The sequence below is a fragment of the Carettochelys insculpta genome, chromosome 1 (assembly GCF_033958435.1).
Source record: "Carettochelys insculpta isolate YL-2023 chromosome 1, ASM3395843v1, whole genome shotgun sequence".
NCBI lineage: Eukaryota > Metazoa > Chordata > Testudines > Carettochelyidae > Carettochelys > Carettochelys insculpta.
In genome coordinates this window covers 109,587,202-109,609,300 of record NC_134137.1, presented here as the reverse complement: position 1 = coordinate 109,609,300, position 22,099 = coordinate 109,587,202, and the positions used below count along the sequence as shown (strand labels likewise).

The window sequence follows — 22,099 nt, the reverse complement described above, 5'->3', positions numbered from 1 at the left end:
TCATTACTCCCTACATGGAATAGGAAGAAGGGGTAGTAATCTGCAGATTTGATGATTTTGGAAGAAACTTTGTCACATCCTGTATTCTAGCTCCTGGTAATCAGAAAACTTCCCGGGATTCCAGGTCTGAATGCCAGATGGATGACTCAGTCCCTCTTTGGAGGAACTGCCCAACCACCACCACCTGTCTTCTTCTCTGAGGGTTGTGCTTGTAGAACCCCCATCCCTAGGACTATGCATCTCATACCGTCCAGTCAGTGAGGTCTTCTGACCCCTTCCCTGTGAGGTCTTAATTCGTTTATGAGAAGGTCACGGGAAGTAGTATCAAAAGCCTTAATAAAGTAAAAATGTGCCATATCTACCTCTTCCTGCATCCACAAGGCTTTTTATCCTGTCAGAAAAGACTTAGCAAAGAAAGTAGACATTAGAGACATGAGACATTAACTCATAGGCTACATCTACACAACAGCCTTATTTCAAAATAAGATTATTCAAAATAGCCACAACCAGACGAAAAATTCATTTTGAAATAGCACCCAGCTATTTTGAAATAGCATTTCCAGGCATACAGTGCTATTTTGAAATAGTGCCATTAGAGCCCATTATGGCTTATTTTGAAATAGTGCTATCCTGTGTATTAATAGTGCCTATTTCAAAATAGCAGTTTTGAAATAGGTATTGTTCCTCACAGAATGATGTTTTCTGGAGTCAAAATAATGCACCTCCTATTTTGAATTTATTTAATTTAAAGGGTTGTTTTGTAGATGAAGTCTATGAGTTAATGTTATTTCAAAATAGCATGTGCACGTTCAGAGGCCGCACAAGTTATTTCCAAATAACTGCTGTTATTTTGGACTAACTTGGTCATGTAGACACAGCCATACTGTCCCCTGTCTTCAAACTGACAACTATGACAGAGGCAAAAAAAAACAAACAAAAAAAAACCCACCCTAGTGAGACAAACTATCAGCCAGAGGGAGAGAGACAGCTCCAAAGCCAGCATGGAAGGGGAAGTATTTCTCTAGAGTAGGATGTTCTTTTTCTTGGACATCCCTGAATTTCACTCCGTTGGAAGCCATATTTCCAGTGTCTGGAGCCCACGGCCACTGGAGAAGTTAAAATATGGCCCTATATTTCATATACAAATGCAGTTAGATTGACCCAAAGAAATCCTAACATTTAACTCCTCAGCAAGGTCCGTTCTCTAAGACAGGAATCTGTTTCAAAATGTGTTTAGCTGTTCAATTAAATTTAAATTGTAAGGATGATATTTTATTTACAAGGTTTCTATGATTTCCTTAATAAACCTAATAAAAATTGGGTGTGAGAGGAGTTTGAATTTGCAAAGGTTTTATATTTACAATATTGTTTTAATAAAGGTGGAATAATGTTAGCCTTCCATCACTATTATACCTGATGAAACTTTTTTCCTCCTAGATGAATCCCCTTCCCATAACAGAGCAATATATTCCAAACTAAATATAAGTGATAAATATGGACTGTACCAAAGATCACAATTGCAACACGTTTACAACTGTTCAGTACACAATAAATAGACTCCAGAGGTCAGAGCCAATAACATAAGTGAAATGACTTGACATTTTCATATTTTTTTAAACAGTGGTCATAAAAGAACACTCTCAAGCCCCTCCACTTCAGGTTTTCTAACCAAGCTTTTGAATAAGTATTGCATTTTACTAGAATGTCCAGCATTGGAGTCGGTGCAAGTTTACCTGCTTGTCCTAGTAATGAAAACTTTCTCTGTATATATCCACATATAAAAAATCATGTGCATTTGAGGGAGAATGAGTTGGTGATTAAGGCACTGGACTGGGACTAAGGAGGTTTAGATTCGCATCCCATTTCTACTACAGTTTTGGTGCAGACTTGGTCAGGTCTATTAATAGAGATAAAAATGCTTTCTTTGTCTATTTAGGGTCCTGACCCTGCAATTAATACAGGATCAGAACCTCACCTTGTAAGCTTTGTGGAAGGGAGGGACTGCCTCTGACATTAAATACGACAAGTGGTACCCTGATCTTGGTAAGGTCCTCCAAGACTACTGTGATACAAACAATATCTTCTAAATGACACTGCATGTGTATTTCTGGTCAGGGCACAGTGAATGCAAGTTGTATTTACTCTTTCATTATACAGTGTTAAAAAGGTGCTTTTTAAGTCTAGGGTGTAGGTATCTGTCTCTGGACTGATACACATATCACCTTTAGGAGATGGGGGAAGGATGGTATAGGCCCACATCTGAGTCCAAATAACCATCCTAAGCTCCAGGGCAGTAAGGCCCAATGGCTTGGGTTAATAAAGTATTGCTCCCTTGCAGGCTTGCATAATGGCCTTGGGGACAGAATCAATCTGTCCACCCTTCAATGCAAAGCTACTTTGCAGTGTCATCAATACAGCTGCTGTCCTCTGCAAGGTCTCCAGCAGCAGGCAGAAAAACCCTGGTAGAGGCTGTCTTAAGGACAATGCAACACTCACCCAAAGGCACCCTAGAACTCCAAAGAAATAAACAGGGAAAATGAGCTCTACCATCAGCTGTCAGCTGAGCCCTTTTCATCTTTCTTCTCTAGCTCTCTCTCACTCTTCCCTTTTGTGTTTCTGAGTAGGCAGCATGTTGCACAGGTTTTGATGGGGGACTTCGCAAACTCCCCCTAGCACTTCTGGTTCATCAGTGCTCAGCAGTAATACCAAGAAGTTGTAGATAAGCGAAGACTTTCACATTCATTGACATTCCTAAAATGATACAGTCACAGGAGTTCAATCTGGGAATAATCTAAGTTCAGCGGACAAGCCTAGACTGGAGTAATTCAAGTGCTCAGGTACAAAAAGGAAGCCTGCTTCCTTTTTGGAACCTAGAGGACAGACAGCTCTAGAAAGAGGGAGGCTCTTAAGAGTTAAGGCATTACGGAAATAATTTAACAGACTAATAATGGGGAAGGGGTGTCTGTTAGTGCCACAAGTCCATTAAATCCAAATGGTTACCCTGTATGATGATGCACTGACTGATGTTCCGAACCCATCACTCACTCCTATCCTCTGCCCTCTCATTTCCCTTCCCCCCTCGTGCACCATGCTTCTCCCACACCTCCATCACCCTCTCACAATTACTGGGAGAAAAGCTGAATGTTGGCCTGGCTCCTTCCACCTCCTTCCCCAGCAGTCCACCAGACCCAGCAGCCCCAGCCACTCCTGCACCTCATCCGGCTCTGCTGGCCCAACCCACACCAGCAGCTCTGCTGAGTCACCGGCATTTATTTAGGGGTTGGGAGCAGTGGACGCATCTATTATTTCCAAAGTCCGTTAAATCAGGATCCATTAAATCAAAGGTTTACTGTAAATTCTAAACCCAGATTCCACTTATTACATATTTCAATAGACCTATTTACAAAGTTTTAAATCATTACACATGTATTTATCAGCCAATTGTACCAAATAAATAATATCCATGGTCACACTAAGATGATCAGAAAGTTATTTAAATTGAATATTGACCTTATAGACCAGTCCTGTGAGAAAGAAAAGAAGAAAAACAAACACAAACAGAAACAAAAAATCCCAACCAAACATAGCTTCCTAGTGCTGGAAAGGGTAAAGAGTAATTCCATCGTGGACACCACCATAAAGATCTAATTATATATGTTCATTGGTTACCTAGTATGATGATGAGTGCCATCAAAAAACCCAAGACAGACAGAAATGGGCTTTTCTAGAAGCCATCTCCATTGTGATAGGCTGCAGGATTGAAGCCTTCATCAAGAGAAGTAAGAATCCTGAAAAGCACCAGCCTACACTCAGAGTTGAATAATTTTTTCAGCTACCATCTCACCTAGCAGTGCCTATTGCAATTAACCTGTTGTGGTATCGATACCATTCCCAAAAAGCCCCTGCCCCTTTTGCCAAAATGAAAATTAAGCAGAATAGGGAACATGAAAAGGGAGGGAAGGGCCAGAGCTTTAGCATCCCAACCTCACTGATCCATATCAGAAGAAATTCACTCTGGCTGTTTCTACACATGGCACTTTTTCCAGAAGAAGATCTTCTGAAAGAGATTCCAGAAGAATATATCTACACATCAAACAGGACCTCGAAAGAGCCACACCTTTTTCCAGAAGAGTGCATCTACACATGCAATGGCACTCTTCTGGAAGAACAGGGCGGGAAACAGACGGACAGAGTCGCACAGCCAAGGAGCCTTTCTGGGGTCGCCGGCCACACGGCCCCTTAAAGGGCCCCACCCAAACAGCCCCTCCCTGCAAACGCTGTCGAGGCCAGCCAAGTCTGTGCCCAACAAGACAGACCCAGGTCCCTGTCCAGCACCTGCTGACCAGCTTTATATTCCCCTCAACAAAACCCAGGCAGCACAGCCTAACCAGCTTATATAGTGGGGTTGGTTGCTGGTCGCACTTGTTCGCTGCCTGAAGCAACATTCACACCCTGCAAGCCTCCCTGTGGATCAGCTGCAGCCAACAGGGAAGCATGCCATTTCACATGGCTCCTCTTTGACTTCTTATCTACCTGAGCCTCACACTTTTCCCCATGGGTCATGAGAGTGCATAGGTGTTCTGACAGAAGAAAATCATAGAATCATAGAACACTAGGACTGGAAGGGACCTCGAGGGGCCATCGAGTCCAGCGCCCTGCCCCAATGGCAGGACCAAGTACTGTCCTGATAGACATCTATCTAACCTATTCTTAAATATCTCCAGTGATGGAGATTCCACAACCTCCCTTGGCAATTTATTCCACTGTTTGACCAACCTGACAGTTAGGAACTTTTTCCTAATGTCCAACCTAAACCTCCCTTGCTGCAGTTTAAGTCCATTTCTTCTTATTCTATCCCCAGAGGCCAAGAAGAACAAGTTTTCTCCCTCCTCCGTATGACACCCTTTTAGAAACCTGAAAACTGCTATCATGTCTCCCCTCAATCTTCTCTTTTCCAAACTAAACAAGCCCAATTCTTTCAGCCTTTCTTCACAGGTCACATTCTCTAGACCTTTAATCATTCTTGTCGCTCTTCTCTGGACCCTCTCTAATTTCTCCACATCTTTCTTGAAATGCAGTGCCCAGAACTGGACACAATACTCCAGCTGAGGCCTAACCAGTGCAGAATAGAGTGGAAGAATGACTTCTCGTGTCTTGTTCACAACACACCTGTTAGTGCAATGTGGCACTGCTATGGAGGATAACAACTTGTGTAACCAGTTGCCTGCCCCTGCATGAACACTCCATAGCTTTTTCCATAGATTCACCCTCTTTCCCTCTCTGCAGCAGCAAAAAGGGCAGACCTGAGCATAAAACTGTATACCAACCTAAGTTATTACATTGCATACCTAACAAAAAATCAGGTCAGATGTGGTATATTTTACTCATGAATCTTTTCATGTAACTAATTGCAATAAAGGAAAATATCCAGCTCCATCAGTAAAAAAAGCAGGTGTATAAATGTAACTAAATGTTATGTAAACCATCTGATAATTTTTTAAGTGTTAGTAGCTTGAATTCCTCTGGCAAGGATATAAAATGCAAATCACTCTCCTTACCCATTTTTAGAATAAATTTAAATATATTTAACATCATGTTTGCTAATCGTGTCCCTAATACAACATGTATATATTCTGAATTGTGTGAATGTTAAAGTTGCTACTCCACTCCTATAAGGCTGAATTGCAACTTTTCTGTATTTCATACCTGGAATCCACACGCACACACAAATGCTTTGGGGCTGAAAACTTTTGTGACTCTTCTTAGGACAAAGGTCATTTTTTATGTACCCAGGATTAGAGTACTTTCCCAGTGGGCTTCAAATGGAGGTTTTGTTCATCCTATATTTGAAATCATTTTTTCCAACCTAACTAGTCTTTGTAGATCTGATAGAAACAGGTCAGGGAAAACTGGTCATTATCTTTGAAGGCTCTGTGTGTGTGTGTGTGTGTGTGTGTGTATCTTTGAAGGCTGTGTGTGTGTGTGTGTGTGTGTGTGTGTGTCGTGTGGGAAAACTGTTACAGATGTGGCTGGCCTTGATAGCTCATTTGAGTTATCTTTCCTCCCCTGCCAGAGATTTTTACAGTTGATTGCCCATGAAATACATTGCCCATTACAAGTATAAGTTAGCTAACAAAACTCTCTCTGTTGGTAAATATAATTGTATCTATTTTATGGAAGGAGCGTCTGAATTTTAGAGAAGTTCACTATGATAGCAAAGTTTCACAGATAGTGTCAGATGAGGATTAAAATCTAAGTCAGGATTTCCTGTGTTTGGCCAAATCCAGTGATCTTTAGACCCCACAGACAATTAATTTATCTGTCTGACTTTCCCAATCTGTAAAAGGAGATGAACCAAATTTGACCTCAGAGAACACTCTGAACGTTAATTTGTTAACTTTGGAAATAGTAGTTCTAGGATAAGTATCTTCTATTATTTCAATGTCAGTTGTATTCAAGAGTCAGTGGAGTTCACCCACTTCTTACAGAGTTTAGTTAGCTTACTCACTTCTTTTCTTACTACTACTCTACTTGTCATGACCTGTGCAGCCTAGAGAACTGCTGAGAGGATGAAAAATATCCCTTTCTCAATCCTGCTTCTACTGCCATTTGGGAGGGATCTCAGGGGAGGTACACTGATAACTTCAGAAGCCATGTGAGGAACTGTAGAAGGTGTTTTGCCACAGTGAATGCCTCTGGCTAGACGGACTACAGTTGCCAACTTCTGATAGTGAAAAACTGAACACTCTTGACCTGCCCCTTCCCTGAGGCCTGCTACTCACTCCATCCTCCCCACTCCCCTGTCACTCGCTATTCCACACCCGGGATCACTGACTCATTTTCACTGGGCTGGTTCAGTGGTTTGGGTGCAGGAGGAGAGTAGGGCTCCAGGGAGTGCCTACCTCAGGTGGCTCCTGAAAGCAGCCAGCATGTTTCTGCAGCTTCTGAGTGCATGGACAATTAGGTGGCTCTGCGTGCTGCTTTCACCTGCAAGCACCATCCTTGCAGTTCCCATTGGTTACTGCAGGGGTGGGGGTAGCACACAGATCCTCACAGATGCCCCTGTGTTAGGAGCCGCAGGGATGTGAGGGCCACTTCTGGAATGTGTGTGGGGCCAGGGCAGGCAGAGAGCCTGCATTAGCCCCACTTTGGCTCCAACCAGACTTTTAATGGCCTGATCAGTAGTGCTCACCCAGCCACCCAGGTCCCTTTTTGACTGGACATTCCGGTCAAAACCAGCTGCCTGGCAACCGTAGGTGAGAGGAGCAAGTCTGCAAATTAAGTGGGAAGAAATGTTCACAGGGTAGTAATAAGAGGGGAGAAGGGGAGGTTGAGGAGAATAAGCCTCAGTAAAAGAAGATAGCTTTCTGTATGTCTGGGTTAAAAAATTGTCTTCCTAGAACCACAGATGTAGATTTACAGTGAACTGCTCCTTCTTTTCAATGTGAACTCTATGTAGTTTACAAAAAACAAACAGTCCTGCACCACCTTAAAGACTAACAAATTTATTTTTTAGGGCATGAGTGTTCCTGGGTAAGACCCACTTCTTCAAATTCCTAACAAGATTCATTAAAAGTGGGTTTTGCCCACAAAAGCTCATTACCTGCTAAACCAATTTGTTAGTCTTTAAGGTACTATACAACTGCTTGTTTTTGTGAAGCTACAGATTAACACAGCTACCCCATTGAGGCCATGTAGTTTACTATATAGATATTTCAGAAAAGGCCTTTAAGAACTACACAGTTCTATACCCGCCTACAATAGCATTTAGTTCCTTGTCAGTTCCTACTTCACATCCTTTCCTTATGAACGCTTTTTGCCTACCTCTATCTCCATTTAAAAATAGCTGAATTGAGAGATTTATTATTCCCTTTATTCTGTTTATTTTAGTGCTGCCCCTGCTCGGGGCTCGTGGAGGACCATGTGAGCAAGAAGGTCACATGGTCCTCAGCGAGCCCCAAGCAGGGGCAGCAGCAACAGCGTCAGCAGCCTGTGGGCTGTGGGTGGGCAGTGCGGATCCCTGAGCATGACGGTGGGTGGGTGGGCTGAGCAGCTTCTGTCCCCTCATTCTGCATGAGATGAGGGTCTAGGATACTTGGGTCCCTGTATTATTTTCGTTAATCCAAATGGCATATGAACCATGATTTGGTCACCGGCATCCAAGGGAACGTGACTCCTTACGTCACCCCAGGGAAGACAACTGTGTCAGAGAATTCCCCACTGCCTTGTGGGTAGGTTCACAGATCCAAAGGCTATGGGAGTAAACCCAAACAGAAAATCCAGAGTGGAGACCCTAAGGCAGTTAGCAAGGAGGATTCGTCAAACCTGCTTTCCAGCATCTCCATGCAGTCACCTCAGTTCCAAATGTACTGACTTCTGTCTTTCCTTCGGATTCAACTGGGGCAACTGAGGGGGGATAGTGCCACTTTGTCAGTGCACTTGCTCCAAAGTCTAGCCCAGGCAATGCAGCATGAAAGAGGGTGCCAAATGGAGAGGACACTCAATGGTTGCTGATAGCATTGAAACAACACGGGAAGCGGCAGTTACAGGTTTTATGCCCTCCTCAACTCTCATCCTCCTCACTTTCATCGGTGGGAGGAGACATCATGCTCCACTGGTCAGCTACCACTTGCCTCAAGCTGGGCAGACCCTGGTCAATAAGGTGCTGACTTGCCACATCTGCCTTCCTCATTGGGTGCGTGGGGGTAGACCAAAAATTGAAAAGTAGATGTAAATGACATACCCACCAAAAAACAAAATAATAAATCAACTTACTTCCAGTTTGGTAGCTGGAATGTGCAGACCATGTGTCCAGGACTTGAATCTGTCCATAACCTTACGAATACTGACTCAATGTGCAAAACAGCAGTCATAGATCAACAGCTACACAAACGGAATGTAGACATTGCTGCTGTCCAGGGAAACCAGGCTGGCAGATGCTGGGTCAGTGAAAGAAACCAACTACCCTTTCTTCTGGAAGGGCTTAAGTTCAGAGGAACACTGCCTCTACGGCGTTGGATTTGCTGTTTGGAACAATCTTCTGAAATCTATCAATATGCCCACAGCTGAATCAGAACATATTATATCCCTGAAGCTCTGTGCCAAGTCAGGATATGTCAACATCATCAGTGCTTGTGTACCCAGGTTGAGTCATATGACAAAGATAAGAACCACTTTTATTATAATCTTCAGAAACTTATCAACTCCTTTCCAACTGTACAATGCTAGAGTTGAATGTGACCATCAGTCCTGGCCCATCTGCCTCAGTCATCACAGTATTGGGAAAATAAACAAAACTGGTTGAAAGCTTCTCGAATTCAGCTCTCAGAATCAGCTCTGCATCACTAATACTTTCTTTAACTTGAAAGTGTCACAACGTTTCATGGCTCCACCCCATATCTGGTCACTGGCATCAACTTGACTTTGTACTGGTATGCAGGAAACATCTCAATGCCGTCAAAATTACACACATGTGTCACAGTGCAGATTGTGACACTGATCACTCCTTGATCATCAGCAGAGTGAAAATTGTCCCAAAGAAACTCATGCAGTGTTGTATTTCTCCACACAAAATTAGGTGGCTCTCTCTATAACCTGGCAAGACTCAAGGCCAAAACTAAGATCCAGAAGGTCCTCATTAGGGAGCTCCTCTTCGCAGATGATGGAGCTCTTAACGACACGCTACAATCACTAATGGATTCTCTATCCAGAGCCTGCAAGTTGTTTTCCCTTGACATGAGCGTGAAGAAAACTGTTGTATTCACTCAAGATATACTCAGAGACCCAATGTCCTTCTGGATAACAGCCCATTAGATGTGGTTCAACAATTCTGTTACCTTGGATCTACTGTCACCACAAACTCATCTGTGGACAAAGAACTGAACACCAGAATCGGGAAGGCAGCTACGGTTTTTGGCAGACATATGAAATGAGCATGGAACAATTCTAAACTGACAGTGAAAACAAAGATAGTAATCTACCAGGCATGTGTATTGAGTATTCTGCTATATGCTTCTGAGGCATGGACTACCTACTCTAACCAGGATAAAAAATTAAACAGCTTCCTTCTTCTCTGCTTCCACAGAATTATGATTACCAACTGGCAAAATAAAGTTTCAAATGCAAACGTCTTGTCAAGATCTGGCATACCCAGCCTCATTGTGATCCTCAACAATAGAAGACTACTATGCCTTGGTCATGTGAGAAGAATGGGTGATGAATGTCTTCCCAAAGAAATCCTCCTCAGTGAACTGTCATGCAGATTGAGAACAAGAGGAAGACCAAAGCTAAGATTCAAGGATATATGCAAAAATGCCATGAAAAGAATTCAACATGGATCCAAAATTCTGGGAATCTACATTATCAGATCAAAATATTGGTGATGATTGCTACGACAGGGCACATCATCCTTCAACAGTATGGCCGTGTCTACACTAGCCCCAAACTTCGAAATGGCCATGCAAATGGCCATTTTGAAGTTTACTAATGAAGCGCTGAAATGCATATTCAGCGCTTCATTAGCATGCGGGCGGCCGCGGCACTTCGAAATCGATGCGCCTTGCCGCCACGCGGCTTGTCCCGACGGGGCTCCTTTTCGAAAGGACCCCACCTACTTCGAAGTCCCCTTAGGCGGGGTCCTTTCGAAAAGGAGCCCCGTCTGGACGAGCTGCGCGGTGGCGAGGTGCGTCAATTTGAAGTGCCGCGGCCTCCCACATGCTAATGAAGCGCTGAATATGCATTTCAGTGCTTTGTTAGTAAACTTTGAAATGTCCATTTGCATGGCCATTTCGAAGTTTGGGGCTAGTGTAGACATAGCCTATATGTGCAAGCCACACAAAAGAACTTCATCTTAGAAGGAAAACCTCTCAGACTCAGGAATTCAGAAATAGACTGACATGCAGTTATTGCAATTGGCTGTGCAAATCCAATATTGAACAGATAAGTCATGAGAGAAGCTGCAGACTCAAACACTGCCCATAGATCCTCACTGCCGCTGCTAACCACCATCTCTTGAGACAAAAAGGGCCATAAAAATTTGTTTTAGTTCTTATCTAAGGCTCTCAGCCCTCCAGGATTGCCCTAGGGTATCCAGGCATTAAAGATTAATCTTGAATTAAAGATTCTGTTACATGATGAAACTTCCAGGACTGTATCCAACCAAACTTGACAATTCTGTTTAGAGCTGTCCAATCTTTCATATTTAAAATTGGTTCAACCATTGTTGTACATCATTGCAAAACATTGAATTATATTGTACTGACCAAGTCTCTCTTTGGAGACACATACAGAGAAATAAATACTAATTAAATGGATTGGTCTGATATTCTCTGAAAACTGACATCTGGGCTGAAATCAATCATAGAACATTTCCCCTTGTGTATATATTTGAGACCTAGAGACAAGTAAAAATAAGGTGTTATGATATAAGCTACATTTCCAACTTTGTTGGCCAGGCACAGGATTGTCCAAAACCGCTGATATTAATATGTTTATAGGTTCAACAAACAATCTCAAATAATGCAGAACCATCAATTTGAGTAACTAACCTGAGCATGATTCAATTGCAGCCAGCTCAGGCCAGCTGAGAATTTGCCACACTTGGAAGAACATTAGATGAAATGAGTGAAACAAAATAAAAGTACATGTTTTTTTTTTCCAAATTTGAATGATTGTTTTTAATTGTAACAGATGGGTCAATGATAATCTTTGAATATCTGTAGTTGTAGAAAATCAGCAATCTATTTAGAAATATCAAATTGCTCTATGGTCTTTGTGTGGCATATAGTATTAAAGAAGGTATTCTGTCTTTTTCATTTCAATGATCTGTTTATAGGCAAAGTTTAATAATTTACAAATTAGTTCCATTTGTTCATAACAAATAGAAAAATGGGAAATACATATTTATTATCCATTTTGAGGGATATAGGCCATTATCCCTCTGATTGGCTATTCATATCATGAGACTCTTTTGTTAAATGTTATTCCAGCTATTTCCTTTGCTAAACAGACCCTCAAGTAAACATCATTTCAGATCTTGGAAAAATGTGAACACTGACTTAGAAATCCATGATTTGAATCAATGATTTAAACCCTTGTTTTTCCTCGGACTTATTTGCCTAGGTTGCCTTTACAGTTCTCTTTGACTTGGAAGCTCTTCTGAAGATCTGGTGTTTGGGCTTTACTGGATACATCAGCTCATCTCTTCACAAATTTGAACTGCTGCTTGTAGTTGGAACTACTCTTCATATTTATCCAGATCTCTACCATTCTCAGTTTACGTATTTTCAGGTACAGTCAACCAATTTTAAGATTTGCATTTAAATACCTTACTCAGGCACACTAAAAATGTTACCTATGAACAGTTACACCTTTTCCAATCTTCTCATATCTTTGTTTCTTTCAGTATTCTCATAGTTGATGAATCACTTTGTACAAGTCTTTAAAATAATAATAATTAGTACAAATGTCTCTTTTTAAATCTGGCTCTAGGGAGACCTTACAGAAGTAGGACTCTCTGAGTAAGCACAACAGCCTTCTGCCCCCCTTCTTTGTAGCTCTCATTTCCATTAGGCCGCAATTCTCCTTTTAGCTGTGCACTCAAACAACTTACTGCCTCACTCAATGCATCTTAAAGACTCCTGTTTAATGCCCACAAATGGCCCTCCATTCCCTATAGCCTTGCTTTTGGTTCCATGGACACTGCTCTGCCAGCTATAGCAGTTACCAATATAACTTTCACAACTAGGAGATTCTCTGCCTCAGTTCCTTCTGGGTCTCCCAAAGCCATTTCCAAATTCCATCTTGGATCCTGGCATTTTGCAACCACAAAGTTATTCCTTATCTATTTATTGGGGCAACCACTCCAGCTAGAAACCACTGGTAGGACACAAAGAGAAGGAGATTCCTTGTTTTGACCCATTTTCAGGTTCTAATTCAACTGATATTTGTCTTCTGGTAGCCTAGTGGCCAGACCAACTAATTTCCTATCCCTCCTTGGATGACTATGTCCTGCAGGGTCAGTTTACCTGTACAAAAGGTCTCACAGGTTCATTATATTTTAATATAATCCTAAGTATAAGGTGTCAGTTGCTGAGTCTAGTAACATCTTTTAAAAGTCTGAAACAATTATTTTGACATGAGAAAATCACAACCTTGCATTAGAATTATGGGACACAGTTTTTTAGAATGGTCAGAACTTTTAGGTATGAAAGGATTCTGCGAATTGTAGTTCAGCTCTAGGGCTACGTCTACACTAGAGAGCTTTGTAGACAAAACTGGGGTTTTGGCAACAAAACTCACGAAGCATCTACACACAAAATGTGTTTTGTCAACAGAAACTGTGTTTTGTCAACAGAAAAAATCCATGCAGAAGCTCTATGGTGCCCTTTTGTCGAGAGAGCGGGTCAAAAGACGATCCACTTTTATGTGTAGACATGATCTGTCAACAGAATTTTGTTGGAACTTCTCTTCTGACAGTAACTTCTGTAGACAGATGCTTGTAGTGTAGATGTAGTCATATGTATAAGACAGATTTATATCCATCTATTATTTAGAAATTAATTGAAGCCAGAAATTAATAATGAAAAAGGGTAAATAATAAATGATGTAGCTAAGTCTTACAGAAGAGCCTTAGAAAAAATGATAACACATAGTGTGTTTCTCTGATGTGTGGTGATGAACTCTGACAGACTGAAAAATTGCACAAAGCCTAGTTTCCCATAAACGCCGGCTACTCTTCTGATTTTGGTGGAGTACCAACATCAGTGGGAGTGAGCTCGAAGATCAGTTTATTGGTTCCAGGCCAAAGCTTGTTGGCTGGTAGATCAATCACTTCGGTGTCAATCCACTGGATAGTGTAGACAAGGTCTTAACCACTGTATTCCTATTGAAGTAGCAATCATATTAACTCACTGGTAGAATAGTTATTTGATCAGAACTCACAGCTTGCAATCCCTTTCTAAGAAGCTTGATTATTAACATATAAATTTAACATCTTGGACAAAATGAATGTGATCATCACTAAAATTGCTGTCTGACAAGATCTCTCTAGGTAGATCTTTTTTCATCCATTTATTTCTTTGGGGTGGGATTATCTAAAAGCACTTGCTGTGGGCCTAACTCCATTCCCAATGAAAGATGGGAGTTTTAATACACACTTCTGTGTGAGCAGAAGTGGGTTGATGATGAATGTTTTTGAAAAATCTCTCCCAGTCTTGACTTTGTGACCAATCTTTCACAAAAGATTACAATGTGTTATGTTGCATAGCTTCTACATTTAAAAGAAGATAGTTTATGGTGACACATAGTTAGAGTGAGTCATGTGTAGATTATCAGTACAGCCCTCTATTTATTGCAAATGCAAAATAACAAACAATGATTCAAATAATATAAAATGAAAAACTCCCCAGTCTACACATTTTAAGCTACCATACTGGAGCGCTGCATGACTCAAGATTGGCCCAGCCGCTTCTCTACTAGCACAGTTTGTGGAGTGGCTGGACCAAAAGCAGGTGGTGTTGTAACACCATGCATGAAACCGCCATGGTTAGAGGCAGACTAAATCTCTTGGGACAAAAGCTGCTTCTGCATAGTGAGTGCTTGGCAGGCTCACTGTACAGCCACCCCTTCTACTGCCAGAGCCCTTTGCCATTCTGGGCAGGACCCATGAAAATGAAGTAACAACAAATTTCAATAAATAAAATTATAAAAAAAATTCACAGTGCTCTGTCAGCCTAACTCTAGTTAGTGAAACACAAATGAACAGCAGTGTAAGTGCAACTGGATACTGATATTAATTTCTGAGTCCTAAATTACAGCATTTAAAACAATGTTGAAACCAAACTTCAAATATTCTTCTTATTTATTAAAATTATATTAAGTGGATGGGAGGGAGGTTTTGTTGTTGTAACTTTGAACCCTGTAAGTGAAATCCTGGCCATGATGACGTCAATGGCAAACTCTCATTGACTTTATAGGGCAGGTTATCTCCCAGTTTTCTCAAAAAAGAAGAAGCCCCCAAACCTGATATTTGGTCACAGTATGAAATAAAGGGCCCTTGCTATTTCATCACAGAATTTTTGTGATATGTGGATTTTATTGAAATAGCTATCTGAAGAGAGAAAAAAAATTTTAAGCGCAAGTACCTGCTACCCTGAAATGTCTGTGTCATATTCCACAGGCTGAGTCCTATTCCACATTCTCCTTGGAGGAAAATGATACAGAGGTTAGAAAATACCTTCATCATTGTGAAGGCATCTACACCTCCGGTTCCCAGGCAATCAGCTTTCTAGCAAGCTATGTAACATATCTCCAATTCAACTAAGGTCAAAAAGTGATGTTCAGAGGGATACTCCTGGAGGTTAGGCAGATCTTTGGGTATTTTAATATTAATTGTGATAGGGTTTCTGTGTTCCCAGTCAACCCACAAGCACATAGCTAAAAACAGAGCTCCTTGTTAAATATCCTTTGGTTATCAAACAGAGCTTTTTCTTTTTCACTTTTTTTTTCACCTTTCTAGCTTTCTCTAATAGATATTATAACCTACATTATTTATCTGTCTTCACAAATAACCTCTAGTCAACACATCAGTTTACAGCTCACCTTCCCCGCCACCTCCCTCTGCATGTCATTATTAATTCTTGTTGACAGAAATATACAGACTTGCTCTGTTAAAGAAAATTAACATAATTTACAGTAAAACAACCCTTCTGTGATGCAAAAAGCCTTCGTAGTCAATCGAAAGACTCCATGTTTTACATATTATAGCGAAGTCCTATAAAACATTTTATTGGAATGCAATGAAAGCAAGGTACTGTGTTTTGAAGACAGAAGTGGTATCTTTTATGAGAGAAAAACAGTGCCTCTTTTGTGCCGGTACATGCCCATGCTGCATACTGGTACCTCGGCAGCCACAGCCATTAGATTGGTGGGGGTTGGGAGATGGGGAGCTGGCTAAGTACTGGGTCCTTTCTTTTTTTACAAAAAATGGCACTGGACAAAAGTATTACGGAATCACCATCTCAGGTGAACGTTACGACTTGAGTGAAGCAATGTTCAAAATTTTATGTAACAAATTTTATGGGTTCTTTTTTAGTCTTCCTTTTGAATCTCTGTACAAAATCTTTTCATATTTAACCCCAAAAGCACACACCCTACTATATAAAAAACTTCAAAAAAATGTGTGCAGTACTCTGTAGCATGGAAGACAAGAATGTAATTACAATAAAAAATTTGCTACTTTTAATTTGTCTGCTAATGAAAACAAGCGAAATGGCAAAGTAACACCAATAAAGATTAATGCGTTACTTGAAGGTTAGTTAGAGCTCTTCAGGCAGAGAAAAAAAAGAAAGCTAGGCAAGACAGTTAAATATAAAACATGACTCAGAATACAGATGGGGATTCAATACTGGTCCTGTTGAAGTTCATAATGACTTGAGTGCAGCGAGGATTTCACTCCAGGAGTAGGCCTGTTGAGTAAAGGTATCATTTTTACTCAGCCATGCTTCAAGAGGTGATTGTATATTTAAAAAAAATCAACAGTTCCATGCAAAATTCAATCTCCCACTTTGTGGGCAGCCAATAAAAAGTACACAGCTTGTTCCTAATATGATCACAGCATCTTAAATCAGTGAGCAAATGTGGTACTGCATTCTGAACAAACTACAAACTATAGAGAAGCACTTCTAAGCTGCAGTAAAGCGGGGTCAGTCATGGGGGCATGTGTTCCTGTTACAAAATAAATAAAAGGGTGTCCAATGTAAATTACGCCACATGAAAACGCATTACACCCTCATGAAACCAACATATGATTTACCATGGACATGGTGTAGTCACTCCAGGAGTCTTAGCCTAGTTCACTAAACAAAGAGAGAACTTCCCCATAATATCAGTTTGAGTCCAGAAGCAAGACTTCTATTTACCTCATGCTAGAGACAAAGTAACTGATATATCTAGTGGTAGTGTCATCTCTGTGACTGAAATGTGCAGAATGTATGGGGCCCATGGACCAATAGAACCATGCATTAGTTTAGACTGTAAACTGTTTGGGGCAGCCACTTTCTCTTTGTGGTGTTTTTGTGCTACACCTAGCACAGGGGTCTGCAACCAAAATAGCGAGAAGAGCTATTTTTTCAAGTTCAGTTACAAATCAATACTTCAAGAGCTGCAGTGCATGTGAATATGGGGCAGTCCTTAATAAATAATGTCAAACTACACTTTGTAACCCCTATTTTAAGAAGAGTGCACACACAATGATTTGTAGTGGTTACCAAGTTTGTTACTTTCACCCCTGGATTGGAGAGTAAATGAGGACAAGGAAAATGCTGTGCTTGGTTCTCATCAGCCCTCCATGACCCATCCCCAGGCTTAACCCCTCTCAGTCTCAAACCTGCCCCTGCCCCATCCTCAGGATTAACCTGCCTCAGATGACAAGCTCCACATGCTGCTCCTACTCCACAATGGCTGCCACCCCTCCCCCACCGCCACCTCCTCCTTCTCTGTGCAGCTGCTTGGTTCCAGCAGAGGCAGTCTCAGCTGCCCCTCCAGCTCTCCTGCTCACTTCCCCCACCTACAACACGACCGGCTCCCTGCCCTGCTACATTGAAATAATGGAACTAAATTTAATTGGTTTAAGGGCCACATCCCTTCCGCCGCCTTGCCAGCCATTAAACCGATTAAATGTATATCCATTATTTCAGTGGTGGCAGGGCAGGGAGCCACAAGAGGAGTCAGCAGTGGCAACAATCAGTCACAAGTGGCTCCTTAAAGAGCCATGTGCGTCTCCAGAGCAGCAGGTTGCCAACCCCTGCCCTAGCACAAATAGAGTGCTGATTCAGGATTCTGTATGCCAATAAGAAGAACCAATGTCACTGGAAGGTCCCTCATTCAGTGTAGTATTAGCCAATAACATAAGTTAGCTAATGAAATATTTAATTATGTATACTTTCTAGGACCTCATGCAACTCCTTGCATTTTGATCCAAGGTTAACTTCTTAGATACTTGTATAGACAAGCTATCTATGGGAAACAAGTGGCTGTTCTCTACATGGTCAGTATTACAAATACATTATGTTAAAAGCCTCATGTTTTTCTTTTTGATCCATGGAAATTAGAAAAAAATTGCAGATCAACACTGTTAATATAGGAAGGAAAAATACCAAGGGAACCAATGAGGTAAAAAGATTATCATTTTCTTATCAAACACATGGATCTGACCAGCAAGAGGAAACTTTAATAAATACATTGTATCATCCTAGATTGGTGTCAAACTAGGAAAAAAATTCATTTTTATTAGGGAACATAAATTAACCATTGGAACAATTTAACTTGTGAGGCAGTGTATTCTCCGTCAGTTTTGTTATCTTTAAATCGAGATTGTTTGTCTTTTAAAAGACATGTTACGACTCAGACAGAAGTTGTGGGGTTGATGAAGAATTTTTTGGGTGAGGTTATTTGGGCACTGTTATGCAGGTCAGATGCATGATCATAAAAGTCCCCATTGGGCTTAAAAATTTTTGAGTCTGTGAAAATTAATTGATAATAGAATCCAACAAACTAATAGGATTGTAGTAGTATTTTATCTTTTCCTCTCTCTTTACAGGTGCTAAGGGTAGTTCGACTTATAAAGATTTCCCCAGCTTTGGAGGATTTTGTGTATAAGATATTTGGACCTGGAAAAAAGCTTGGGAGCTTGGTCGTATTCACTGCCAGCCTTTTAATTGTAATGTCAGCAATTAGTTTGCAAATGTTTTGTTTTGTGGAAGAACTGGACAGATTTACAACTTTTCCAAGGGTGAGTATAAGAAGGCTTGACTACTTCACTAGTTATCTTATTGTAAGTCTGTCTTTATGGCTAACCTAGTTTTGACCACCATGAAATCTTGTTACCTCACAGAAGATAAAATAACAGTCGGGTCTTTGCTGGATGGTCTTCCTTCATTCATACAATAATAGAGAAGTTTGAGTTAGGCTATCTTTGTTTGTTTCTATTGCTTAGAGAATTGTAGGGTGAACAGGTAGACATATTGGCCATGGGTACACTAGCCCCCTCCTTTTGGAAGAGGCATGGTAATGAGCCCCTTCGGCAGGTACTAATGAGGCGCTGCCATGAATATGCAGTGCCTCGTAGTGCCTCGTTAGCTTCATGGCGGCCGTATGCGTTTTGAAAGGGCCTCTTTCGAAATGCATGCTGCTCGTGTAGGCAGTGGCTTTTTGAAAGGACCCCCTGGACTTCAAAAGCCCCTTCTTCTCATTTGCTTTTGGAAGAAGGAGCTTTCAAAGTCTGGGAGTCCTTTTGAAAGTCTCCCATCTACACACAGGGCATGCTATTATGCTCGTGAGGTGCTTCATATTCATTAGCATCTGCCAAAGTGGCTCTTTACCGGGGCCCTTCAGAAAGGAAGGGGCTAGTGTAGCCATGGCCATTGTGCAACAGCAAAAAGTATGGCTGTAACAATGGTAAAGGATAAAATGGAGAGAAAGTTTGCATGAGTAATGTTTCAGGTGTAAATTGTGGTACTTGGACATGATATGTAACCTGGTTTGGGAGAAATCAATTTTCTTTTTTATAATAGCAACATATTTGAATGTAAGCATTTTTAATAAATGTAATCTATTCAAAGTGTTCACTCTTTGAGAAATTGTGAGAGAGGGTCAATCGATAATTATTTAGTGACAGTAGATGTTGAGACTCAAAAAGTTAAAGCGTTAAAAACATTGAAAACGCAAACTGTGAGCATCACATATCAAAATATACCAAGTAAATATCCTTACTTCAAACTGTAATAACTTCTTAGGCAGAATTATTTTTTAATTTGCCTATCTGTAATTTTAGATTATCAATGGGAAAATCTTTGTCAGTTTATGCATGTACAGGGAAAACAATGTTTATTGATATTTATTGATAAATAGCTAATACTTTCAAGATGGTATGTATCTTTGGAATATGAAAAATGGTTGCTCTTGATATGTGCAAGAATGTTAATTTTGAACAGGGTTATAAAACTGTGTGTATTGCCAAAGTCTACATCTATCCTGGGGGTATAAACACATGGACATTATGGTATAAATGAAATCAGAATGAGACTCTGATATTCAGTGGAAATTGAAGCTAATATTGTTAGTGAAAAACACTGTTTTGAATGAAAACTCTGTCATTTCTTTATTAGACTCAGTGTACATGGATTGGTTCCAGTAATATGTTATTGCTTTCAGTCATCCTCAATTGATTTACAATATATTTGTTTTAGTGAAAGTGCATAGGTTGGAACAATTAAATAAGAATGAATAAGTCTCAAGAGTCATGCATTTAACAAACAAAATAGGTAACCAACAATTTCAGTTGATCTTCATTATTACATGTCTGGGATGTTAGCCATCTAAAATAAGACAAGAAAGAGATATCCTAAGGGAAGAACTGTTATGCTACAATTCTAATTCGTGAAAGCCTGGCTGGAAAAACAGTTAGTACCATCATGACAAATATAATTAACCTTCATTTTTGAAACACTAGAGAAGGGAGAGAAAAAAGAATGCTAAGATGCAAGTTTATTTTAAAAAAAGTACCTGTCTAAATGCAGTGGTAATAACACTACTTACACTGTATTGTCAACTCCAATATATAATTTTAGGAAAGCTATAATAATAATAAACTCAGTGTTTCATAATAAACTGAAAATTTGAAACTCCTGTGCACTTACTTCTAGCGTTCATTTAAGTTTTGAACTATGAAAATGTCAGTATAAAGCCCAAAGAGATTTGTATTTACATAATCAAGGTAAGATACCCTTACAGCAACTTGCAGATTTTAACTGATGTAATGATTTGTGAAAGATCAAATTTAAACAAACATTGTCAAGCTCTGTCATTCCGTTAGTAATTTTTTTACATTAATATGAGCATTTTTACCTGGATCTGACTTATACATGTATTTAGTTTATAACACATTCGTTTTAGGCAGAGATGTGCAGGTGCTGAAGTATACCATCCAAAGAACAAGAGGATATGCCCCTTAGTAGATTGTCATGTTGCTATAAGACAGAAAAATGTGCGTTTTATGTTTTTCTGCTTGAATTCTCACTTGAATAAAAAATGGGTTACTAATAATAATGTATCAGTGGAAATCAAATTAAAATGTTTTAAAATATGTTTCATATGATAATAAGCAGTCTTATGGCACCTTAGAGACTAACAAATAATTCTGTTAGTCTCTAAGGTACCATAAGGACTGTTTGTTGTTTTTGAAGTCACGGACTAACACAGCTACTCCTCTGAGATCTCATGTGATAGTTTGACTTAATAGTCTTCAATTATTTTTGTTCTCAACATTATTCTTTTTCTGTATACAAATTCAGTAAACATGAATGTTTAGGAAATACAGTTGGTAATGTGTGTTTTCCTTTTGTATTTCCATTGCTCTGGGACCTCTGATACATAAAAAATGTACTGTTAAGAAAACAGAATGTGGATGAAACTGGACCCTTTAAAGTGTCTCCCTGTGACAGGTTGGCTTCACCATGACAGAACCTCCTGCTTGTCTCCTAGAGAATTAGCTCTTGCCAGCTCTAGTCAGGACCTCAGCCCAGGTGTTAATCAGGCTGGAGCCATGCTGACTTCCTAGTCTCACTCAGCACTGCTCTGTCCATGGTACTAGTCTCTGTTAAGCAGCTCAATCTATCTGCCTAACAGAGAGAGACTGTTCTCCCTGTGCCCAGCAGCCCTTCTTATAGGGCCTTTCCTGGCCCTGACTGGCTGCCTTCAGCCTTTCTCTGATTGGTTCCTGGAACAGCCCTCTCCCAGGGACGTTTTTAAGTGCTTTTATTCCAGCATGGGTCAACCATGCTGTCACACTCCCTCTGACAAAGGTTGGAGGACCACCATTAACATAAGTAATCTCATGGATTTCAGTAAGATTATGCAGCTGAATGACTACAGAATCAGGCTTGTGGGAAACATGTATGCAAGTGTGCATGAATTCTAAAGTATTGTGTTTAATGGCTCTTGAATATATTACTTTCAAATCATCCATTCAAAAAAGGCTTCACTAGCAGAGAGGGCAACAGTTCCGTTGAGTTCATATATCCAGAGTGTGTTATTGTGGATT

At 40.4% G+C, this 22,099-nt stretch overlaps 1 protein-coding gene across 4 annotated transcripts in view; it reads left to right on the top strand.

The window, feature by feature from the left end:
- Positions 1 to 22,099, top strand: part of NALCN (sodium leak channel, non-selective) — a 398,131-nt gene that overhangs the window by 222,762 nt on the left and 153,270 nt on the right. For all 4 annotated transcript variants that reach the window (XM_074983150.1, XM_074983148.1, XM_074983149.1 and 1 more), the window contains 2 exons: positions 12,121 to 12,288; positions 18,599 to 18,790. In XM_074983150.1, the coding sequence (XP_074839251.1) occupies positions 12,121 to 12,288; positions 18,599 to 18,790 (360 nt within the window). The remainder of the gene's footprint in view (positions 1 to 12,120; positions 12,289 to 18,598; positions 18,791 to 22,099) is intronic.